The 10,350-nt window shown below is 48.8% G+C and overlaps 1 protein-coding gene across 1 annotated transcript; it reads left to right on the top strand.

Moving 5' to 3' along the window:
* Positions 1-1,275: 1,275 nt before the first annotated feature.
* Positions 1,276-9,883, top strand: DUSP5 (dual specificity phosphatase 5). Its single transcript, XM_077762422.1, has 4 exons — positions 1,276-1,309; positions 2,390-2,583; positions 5,443-5,662; positions 8,399-9,883. The coding sequence occupies exons 1-4, from the start codon at positions 1,276-1,278 to the stop codon at positions 8,797-8,799; spliced, it is 849 nt and encodes a 282-aa protein (XP_077618548.1). The 3' UTR covers positions 8,800-9,883.
* The last annotated feature ends 467 nt before the right edge of the window (positions 9,884-10,350 follow it).

Genomic DNA, 10,350 nt, shown 5'->3' with positions numbered 1-10,350 from the left:
TCTAACTCATGTCCAGATACGAATTCAGGTTGTATTTTTTTTTTAAGTTTATTTGTTTATTTTGAGAGAGACAGAGACAGAGCACACAAGCAGGGCAGGGGCAGAGAGAAGGGGACAGAGAATCCCAAACAGTCCCCTTGCTGTCAGCACAGAGTCGGATGCAGGGCTTGAACTCACAAACAGATCATGACCTGAACCAAACTCAAGAGCCGGATGCTTAACTGACTAAGCTACCCAGGCACTCCTGAATTCAGGTTTTAATCTAGTGGCATATCAGATCTTGGGGGCAATGCCTTTTACCCTTCCCTTAATCCTCCCCTCACCCCCCCTAAAAATCCCACTAAAATGAGGTGATGACCTAATGGCATTGTCAGTGTGTATTTATATACAGTGCCCGTGCGCCTTCTCTGCTCCGCTGGTAATGCAGTGGTGATCAAAAGCAGAATCACTCTGAAGAGTGGTTGAAGCAGCCAAAAGAATTGCTTCGGCTCTTGCAACTCAAGTGAGGCACCAGAGAAGAATGTTCTGTCTCTCCATGCCTCTGAAAGGAGTGGGTGAAAGAGACCATCTAATCTGAAGGACTCCTGACCCCAGCCTGAGGAGACGGGACCCTGTTTATCTGGCCCTCAGAGCTACGCTGAGAATTCTGTGTTGCTCGCCTTATTTTGTCAGCGGGCAGACAGGACCCAACCCACAGGCACAACTCCTGTCTGTCGTCCTAACAGCCAGCTCTAAGTGCGCTATTTAAAGACAAGAAACGGGGTGGCCTACAGGCTTGCTTCTCTTTCCCGAGCCTCATTCTTGGGAAAGTTTGGGAAGGCCTGGGCCATTCTTCCTCCAGATTCCTGTTCCATTAGCACTGTTTGTCTCCTGAAACCCAAAAACGTTGGAGGCCCAGACCCAGGAAGTGATTTACTAACCAGGGACACCTTCCAGCGATGCTGTGTGTCTATATTAAGTCTGACATTTTCTGTGCCTCCTAGGAGAGAAAGGGTCTAGGGGCTAGAGGGGAGGGGAGAGGGGGGACTAACCCACAAATACCGCCACCTTCCACCTCCATTACTCTCTGGGGTGGTTTCTTGTCTGACTGACCAAGAGGACCAGAAGCTCATCTGGGGAGGCCCAATGGGCTTTTTGCTAAAATGACCACAGAGAAGATTTGAGTGTTCGCCCTGGGGGCGGGGGCAGTTCCAGCAAGCTGGGAGGAAGCAGTAATGGCAAGATGACTCATTCTAGGAATTGGCTGCAGCTTCTGGGAGGGAGCTGGAGACCGCCATGGTGTCCATTAACCCTTCGTCTACTGCAGGGGGTCAAAACCACCACACTGGGGCCAAAATAACACCAAGAGACAGAAGAAGGAGGGGACTTTATAGAAAATACAGGGCCTCACAATGCATATTTCACTGATGATTTGACCCCAAGTAAATTTTCCAGGTCAGAAAAAAACTAGAAGCAGGTTTTCTGGAGGCTCTTGGAAGTACCTTAGGTCCTCTTGGATTGGGAGCAAGCAAGTCCCCAAGTGAAGCTGGCCTGTTCATTCTGAGACCAGGTTTTCGGTTGGTTCTTTCCCACCGAGTGCTGGGCCCGAGACTTCTTTATATGGCCACGTTTCTGTGACTTAGTCACAGAGTAGGTTTTACCTTAAGTGACCCCTCTGGAGAAGTTTCTCATCTGAGGACACGATGTAGGGGAGAAAGGTCAGGGAGGGGAGGTGGTCTTCCAGGAGAGAGAGGCAGTTCTTAATGGGACTGAAAATTAAGTTCCAAAGGCCTCGGGTCTCCAGTTTGGTTTGGAAGTTAATTAACTAGATTTATTACTCAAATTTAGACCTAGAGAGCGGATTGTCAGCAGTGTTCTGAGCACCTTGGGAATGCGAAAGGGCAGGGCCATTTTATTGCACTGAGTTTAAACCCCAAGTTGGCCTCCATTCCCTTATGCATAGAGGGGGTTCTGTCTATAATCTAGTTCAGAGCTAATGGGCTAGGCATGAAGCAAACCAATTTAGGAGTCTCTTCTTGCAAATGAATGAAATTCTGCATAATCACACCTGCATTTTAGACAAACAAGTGAAAATAGCTTTTGTTTCTGGAGGGATTTGGTTAATATTTGCCAGATGTCAGATATATTTCCTTTCACAGTTTAAGCTGCTTCTGATAGACGCAAAAAGTTAATCATTGCCTCTCTGAACTATAGCTTTTTAGAAGAGAGAGGAAAATGTGTGTGTGTTTGTGTGTGCGCATGCACGTGCGTAGAGCCCATTTGTATTCCAAAGCTATCCGTTGGCTTGGTTCAAGGTTTTTATAAGACCAGAATCTATGTTAGCTTAATATTCTTGACTCTTCCACACTTTGAGTATTGATTAATTTAGGGCATTTTCTGGAAGGCTGAGAAATCCATGCTTACCATCTCTCTTCCTGTTTTCTTTTCCTTGCAGGAGGATATGACACTTTCTACTCGGAATATCCTGAGTGTTGTGTGGATGTACAACCCATTTCACAAGAGAAGGTTGAGCCCGAGAAGGCCCTCATGAGCCAGTGTGGGAAACCAGTGCTGAGCATCAGCTACAGGCCAGCTTATGACCAGGTATGTGGTGAGGTGCCATCCTCCGTCTCTTCCTCGGCACCCTGGCTCTTCCCCTCCCCACTCAGCAGCCCTGGTTCGTTCTTTTGTGGCTCAGGGCTTTTGGCAGAGCCCTTGAGCTTCAGAGAGCTGTTCCTTGCCAACTTGTGTTTCCATCCAAGAGTAAATGGGCTTCTTTCCAGCAAACATGCTGATGAGAGCAAACGAGCCACAGGATGCTTGACAGCTTCTGGAGAAAAGGGGAAGTGAAAGATACATTATTATTAGCTGGCCTAGGAAGTGAAGAGAAGCTTCAAAATATGGGTTTAGGTTTCCCTGAAGGTGTCTCAGAGCTGACTTTCAGGCTTCCTGTGTTGTAATTGTTCATGCTCTGCAGTTTCTGCAAACCAGCCTAGTACCCGTCAAAGTATGTGTGTCTTCTCGTTACTTTTAACCGAAACGGGGCCGGGGCAGAGGTTGAGGGAGGGTCGTGGAGAAACCATCGTTTGCACAGCTAAGCAGTCTCTAAGGGTTTCTGGTCCTTCCAATTCCATAAATTCGGAAACCAGAGCAGATCAAGAGACATGATAGAGGATTTCACGCTTGTACAAATGTGTAGGATTTTTTTCCTTCAAAAAATTAATACCTTCTGACAACTCATTAAAGGATGAAAATGTGGAAGGCTCAGTCAAGCACCTACATTTCTGGAGGATGAGCCAACAGTGGGCAAGGACCCAAATCTGGTGGAAACCAGAGATCAAAGCCCACCCTCTCATTTTACAGAGGGAAAAAAACTTGTCTCGCAGCTAGGAGATGGTCTGTCTGCAAAGAATCCTGACAACAGTAGGCCCAGACCTCCTCCCTTCTCTCCACTCTGCTTCTTTTCGAGACCTTGTTCTGTTTTCTACAAGCCTTCCTCTACACAGGGGCTGTCCTCAGCACCTGACCTGGTAGGAGGAGCTTCTCAAGGTTTTCCCACAAAATGAGAATATATCCAGATCATAACAGTATATCCAGATCGTAAAAAGGTAGGCCTCTGAATGTTGTCTAAAATGCCAGCTGCCTCACATGAGCTGGGCTCTGCCCCTGGGAATAACCTTCCCAGAAAGTCCAAGTGACTTTCCTTGAATGGGATCCTGGGTCAGGAAGCCTATTAGCTTGGCAAGATGCCAGGGTTATTATTTTGTTTTCCTTTATTGAAAATACTGTGCATGATGAACCCTCAGCTCTCAAGCCATGGGCATGTGGCTTAGCTGGATTTCTATTTTTGTTTGTTTGGGTGGTGTTTTCCCCTCACTTCTCAGAAAGTGAAAGAGAAACAAGAATTGGCAGGATGTCGTGAAAGCACAACAGACCTTTGGCCAAGAGGACTGGGGAGGCCCTGATGTGTCTCCAGGGTTCCTCTGGGGAACCCCCTGGTGCTATTTCTTAGAAGCGCTTCTGCATTGAGAGAAGCCAAGCCAAGGCCGTGTTAACCTTTGGGGTTTCTTCCTCTTGAGTCTAAACAGGATTCAAAACAACAAAGAAACGTGGTGTCAGGCGTGTGTTGGTCTAGGCTTTATAAGTAACTGGATGAGACCTCAGGCTCAGTTTGTCTGTATTTTCCAGGCACTGAAGGGAGAGAGAGATCTGTGTAGGTGCATCTAAGGTATTAAGTCTGGGGGCCAGCTCTTGTAGGTACTAATAAAAAAATTGGTTGTTACTTTCACTATCTTTTGTAAAATCCTCCATAACTTTCTTCCGAGTGACCAAACTGACCTTTGCTCAAACACTTGATTGCTCTGGAAAGAAAAAGCACACTCTGCATGCTGGGTAGTTTGAGAATTGCCTTCTGCTGGCCTTCATCCTATGCTCCTTTCCCTGCTATGGGTCTGGTCCGGTTTCCATTCTACTTTATTCCGGGACAGGAAATGGAAACACAGGAAGCGGATGGATGATATGGGAAAGGCTCCCAAAGACACAGGCACCGGCCCCCGCCAAGCCCAGTGCTTTCCTCTAAATCTCTGGGGGCTCCCGTTGTTCCAGTTATGACTGGCTTGTCTTGCCACCCTAGAGATGGTAATACTGCCAGAGTCTGACCAGCTAGCTGTTCCTTTTAACTTTGCCTCAGGGTAGATGGTCTCTGGTACTAATTGGGATCCTCCTTAACTGGAAACCCGGTGTGTGGGTGGCCTTCCAAAAGGGTGATGATGTAAGCATCTTTCACAAACCCTCAGCCCTACCTGATAAAGATCAGGTGTGGGAGAAGCCCCTCTACCCAGGGCTTACCAGCTTTTCTTTAAGGATCCTGGGTAAACAGTGGTTGTTTTCACTTACAAGAAGCATCCTTTTGGGGGGCACATTTTAACATCGCTAAAACCACACGCATCTTCGAATCAGTGTCCTAGGTTTGATGAAATACACTATAAAATATCAAGACTGTAAAAAGGGATTCTCGGTGAGTTGTATCTGCTTTATTGAGAAAACAAACAAACAAACAAAACAGGGCTTGCCCCAAGGTTAAAAGGCTTGCCCTGGTGCAGTCAGGGCAGCTAGAACTTGAACATTAGCCTCTCAATTCTTCCCATTACACATAGCTTCTCATCCTCGTCAGCACAGGAAAGCTGCTAGCATTTCCTACCTCCTCGGTATGTGTAAGAGATCGAAAATCTTCGCTGTGTGGGCTTTGCCGTCAAGTGAGTCACAAAGTAGCAATGTAGGTAGAAAGTGTGCCAAGATGGTGGCTCCACCCACTCTTGGTTGAACTACCCTGGCTCTGAACTCTACCTGAAAACCAGAAAGGGAACCTCCCACCCTACAACAAGTAGGTCAGGCTTGTTTTGTTTCCTCTCCTAAATGAACAAGCTAATCCAATATTCCCTGGCTGTCCTTTGCCCCTTTTAGGGTGGCCCAGTTGAAATCCTCCCCTTCCTCTACCTTGGAAGTGCCTACCATGCATCCAAGTGCGAGCTCCTCGCCAAGCTGCACATCACGGCCCTGCTGAATGTCTCACGGCGGATTTCCGAGTCCTGCACGACCCACCTACACTACAAATGGATCCCCGTGGAAGACAGCCACACAGCTGACATTAGCTCCCACTTTCAAGAAGCAATAGACTTCATTGGTAGGTTCAGTCTTTTTCCGTCCGTTGTTTGGGGAGCCGCCGAGGGGCACCTGTTCTGGTTCTGAGGTACTGATGGAGGCTACCTTGGCCAAGAAGAAAAACAAGCATCTTGTCTGCACAACCACCAGGAGTTTGGAGCCAGGAAGGGATGCAGCCACCAGAGACACAGAAGGGAGGATTCGAGTTGCTATTAATAGGAGCTTTAATTTGCAAGATGAATGAATTAATATCATTTCATGGCAATACTCACTGCCGCTCACTCTTGTTATGTCTTCAAGCTGGGCGGGAAGCGGTGTGTCCGTGCGTAATGCCCCACACCAGGGAAGCGAGGGAGGGAAAGAATCGTCCTAACTGTGCTCCTATGTAGGCTGGGGTATTTTTAAAAAGCAAACAGACGGATTGAGAGAGCACTACTTACACACTGAGCCCCAAGGGCCCTGGCAGCTTTTCGTGATTTTTGGCAGATTGCTTTAGGGGCAATTTGTTTTGCATTTTCAGCTAATTTTGGATTAAAGATAGCATTTGATCAGGCTCCATGCTTGTGTATGTTGTGTTTCAGGCAGCTTTTGTTTCCTCCTCTGAACAGGCCTGGAGGCCTCTGACCCCTCTGCTGCCCCAAAGCCCCTGGGACTTCACCTCTTCTGCAGAGCCTTGATTGTTCTCTCATTCAGCATCTTCTCTTTCCCCCATCCCTCTCCCTCAGCTGCGAGGCTGACATTTTTTTCTGTCTCAGACTTGCAAACACCACTCCCCAACCTTGTGGTCTTGCCTTCTTTCCCAGAGGCCTTCTTTCCCTTGAACATGCCTCACTGTTGAAGCCAAGATGTTTGTTTTGAGGGCTTTTGGAGGGGGAAAGGCAGATGTTGGCCACAGCAGTAACTACTTAGTGCGGGTAGCAGTCAAAGCCCCCCTCCCCCCTTTGGCTACCTGGTGGGCCCTGGGCTCATTGCACATGGTTCCTCCTCTGCAGGAAATCCATTGGAAAACTCACCAGAGACAAAAAGCTGAGCATGTCCTGGTCCCCTGAGCCTCTGGGCTGAGATGATGCCTTTGGACCTCTGAGAGGCAGCCCAAATGATGGGTTCTGAGTGGGAAACCCTTGACTTTGTCTCCCTGACCCTGGGAATGCCTTGCCCTTCTCTGCCTGTTATTTAATTACCTAGATAGCTACTCGGTGAGGTCATGAAACCCGCCCCCATCCATTTCTCAGAAGCCTCCTTCTTCATCCTGTGCATTGTGTACATAACCACACAAACCCCAGCGTTTTGAAAGCACAGGGTGCTTTTCCCTAGACTTCTTGCCCTACTGGTCAAAGGGGGGACTGAGGCCATACCCTCTGTTGACCTCCTTCCCAGGGAAGGTCCTGGGAGGGCCACATGGAAGGCTAGCCCTGAGGGGTAGAGCGGAAGCAACACACTCTAGGCCCTTTGCTTTTTTGGATGCAGCGCTGGTCAGTTAAAAGCTAGTCTACAAGGAGCAAAGGAAAATCAGGAGTCATGACCCTACAATTGTAGGAGTTGGGGTCCCCTTTGAACTGATTTACAGGGACTTTATTTCTTTTGAGTCATACCAAGTTGGGGGTACCCCCAATGAGCTACACTGAGCATGTCCTTGGGGTTTTTCCTTCTGCTGGGGAAACTCCAGGGCTCCTCCCTGCCTCCTCTCAAACTTGATCCTTTAGATCTTGTAGATTCATTTACAGACTTCTCCAACTCGAGGAGGGGCGGTGGGTAAGGGAGCTGACTTTATTTGCCCTTCAGAACCTTCAATGTTTTTGTGTGCCGTGGCCTCACATAGTGTCAGGTACATCAAACTTCCTGTGTCGTAATGTTGTGATTGTTTCCTCATTAGCAAGAGGGGAATTGGAAGGACTGTTTTTTGTGGTTTTTAATTGATGTGCCTATGTGTGTAACCTTCTGCCACTCATTTTAAACTATTGTAGTTCTTTGGGGGAGAAGAGTAGAACAGGAAAGGAGGGCACCCCCTAGTCATATGGAGCTAAAAGAATGCTAACTGATGGTGGTAGCTTTATAGCAGTGACTCCCATTGTTATGCAAGATGGAGTTTGCGTAAGCCATTTATGTCCTCCAGTCTAGGAAGCCCCACTTAGCCAGGGCTATAATTAGTGGCTGTACACCATTTATTGTACGTTTGGTGGTGGGAACCCTGGGAGCTGAGCCAAGCATCCCGCTCTGGCACAGCCAGACAGGGGGCCCAGGGAGGCTGCAGGCCTCCAGCAGGACGGGGCTACTGGGTCATCACCATGCGAATCAGATCCTCAGAGGCAGGGATCACTTTTCCGAGTCAGTCTTTGCACCCAGGACCCTCTCTAGAAAAATGTGCCTACCCAATAAATTTGCATGCAATGGCAAGGACTTTCCAATGTCCTCTTGAAACCTACCCGTGGGGCCCAAGTTAAGATGGCCTCTCCAGGAAGGGAGGCTAGACTGTGAGACTACAGGTCTGTCATGCTCGGGGATGGAATCGATGCAAGGATCCTGGAGAACAAGGAGGCACCTCTCAGAGTTAGAAAGGTCCTAAGTGGGGCTAGACCTTGGTGGGACCCCAAAAGCTCTGTCCTCATCAGTGGGCATTAAAGACTGTGTAGGAACCTCAGCTGTCAAACAGACGTGACGTCTTGATAACTAGGTCACTTCCGTGTTTAATTCTTGTATCTTGGTGTTGCCTTTTGCGTTCCAGTCCCAGCTCATCCTCACTGTCTTTTCTTCCTTCCAGACTGTGTCAGGGAAAACGGAGGCAAGGTCCTGGTCCACTGCGAGGCTGGGATCTCCCGTTCGCCCACCATCTGCATGGCTTACCTCATGAAGACCAAGCAGTTCCGCCTGAAGGATGCCTTCGATTACATCAAGCAGCGGAGGAGTGTGGTCTCACCCAACTTCGGCTTCATGGGCCAGCTCCTGCAGTACGAGTCTGAGATTCTGCCTTCCACGCCGCAGGCTCCCTCCTGCCAAGGGGAGGCAGCCAGCTCCTCCTTCATAGCCCATTTGCAAACATTGAGCCCTGACGTGCAAGGTTCCTACTGCACATTCCCTACCTCGGTGCTGGCGCCTGTGCCCACCCACTCGACAGTCTCAGAGCTTAGCAGGAGCCCCGTGGCCACAGCCACATCCTGCTAAAAAACCAGGACGGGGGAACCAGCCCAGTCCCAAGAACAACTGTGATTCTGCTTTTTAAACTCGTGGACATTTCATACCTGTGCAATACCGAAGACCTCACTCTGTCCCGCTGCCCCAGTGGGATAGTGAGCACCAGGCTTGCAAAGGAACTTCACACTGACCTCGGGGATAGGTTTTCGGGACCGAAGGAAGGCCAAGCCATTATGAGAGCACAGCGCGTGCCAACTACTGTACTTCAGACCCCGTGCCCTCTCAGGACCGCCCAGTCCCCGCACCTCCAAGTTTGCCTTCTCATTTCAAGCATAAGGCAATAAATCCCTGCAGCAGCGTGGGAGAAAGCAGTTGCTAGACCGGGAGAAAAGGCAGTTACAGATCCCAATTCGTTTCGAAGGAAGCACAATTTCCACCTTTTTTAACTTTGGCCTCTTGGTATCTGTCTCTGTTGCTTCAGGGCATAAGCTGATCACCACCGAGTCAGGAAAGTAACCCCACAGGCTTTGGAGAGACACGCTGTGTCCTGATTTGAACCCTCAGATGTTTTTGAGGCTCCCTCTTGGGTCCGATAGAGACAGGTGGCTGAAGTAGCGAGATGCTGACCTGTGTGGGTGTCCTCTCCACCGTGGGTCCTTCCCTGACTTTGGACTTCGCATGATTCTTACTCATACTTGAACCTCTCTCATTGCACCTCTCCTCAAAGCATCTCTTCTTCAGACCTTAGACCAAAAATCACCCCTTCGAGGTGGTAGCGGTGGGTGCCAGGAGAAACAGGGCACCCGCTGTCTGGGTCAGTGGCATTGAAATGGTCGTTACCCCAGTTTGCGGTCCTTAATGTGTGCTTGTCTCGTCTCCTGTGACACGCGTCTTCATCCCTGCCCCTGGGGGTTGTCTTCAAGCTGTGGACCTCTGGGGTTTGCAGATTTTGTAATGTGGTACTTCTTTTTTGTCCGTAGGTTATTTCTCCAGGGGAAAAGGCAATAATTTCCTAAAAATCCATGTGAATGTGAAGAAAAGCAGTATGTTACTGGTTGTTGTTATTGTTGTTATTGTTGTTTTTTATAGTGCAAAATAAAAAGAGTAAAAAGTAAAAAAAGCATCTGTCCGTGTTGGTGAGTTGGGGTAAGGTAGGAATACATTTAGGTGGGGACCCAGCCTGTTTCACTGGATCCAAATGAGCACTAAGGCGATGGTGGTAGGCGTGAGGCTGTGTGCCTGCTCACGAGCTGGTGATCTTAATGATACAGAATATTGCCTTCCCACCGAGAGTCTTCCCTAAGCTCGCTTGCAAGTCCTTAGGTGAAGGCCACATGGAAGAGGGGGGTCAGAGCATTCATCCACTCAGGGCTCCTCACTCCCGTGAGCCCAGGCAAAGACTTCGCCTTGAACCTCAGATTCTTTGTCAGTGAAATGAGTGAACTGAGCTAGATGATACTGAAGTTCCCTTGAAGCTCAAGGCCCATGCTTGCCAAGTTAGTGGTCAGCCTCCTAGTGTCTGGCACATGGCAGACACTCAGAAAATGTTGGGAAAATGGCCAAGTGAATTAGGTGACTGTT

Source organism: Crocuta crocuta, unplaced genomic scaffold (genome assembly GCF_008692635.1).
Source record: "Crocuta crocuta isolate KB4526 unplaced genomic scaffold, BGI_CrCroc_1.0 scaffold328, whole genome shotgun sequence".
NCBI lineage: Eukaryota > Metazoa > Chordata > Mammalia > Carnivora > Hyaenidae > Crocuta > Crocuta crocuta.
The sequence above is the reverse complement of the archived record's forward strand: the minus strand, read 5'-3'. Positions and strand labels throughout refer to the sequence as shown.

Excerpts from the sequence above, each read along its gene's own strand:
- DUSP5 (XM_077762422.1), top strand. The coding sequence starts at position 1,276 with ATGGTGTCCATTAACCCTTCGTCTACTGCAGGGG. Across the intron at positions 2,584-5,442 it reads ACAGGCCAGCTTATGACCAG|GGTGGCCCAGTTGAAATCCT; the intron begins GTATGTGGTGAG and ends TGCCCCTTTTAG. Across the intron at positions 5,663-8,398 it reads AGAAGCAATAGACTTCATTG|ACTGTGTCAGGGAAAACGGA; the intron begins GTAGGTTCAGTC and ends TCTTCCTTCCAG.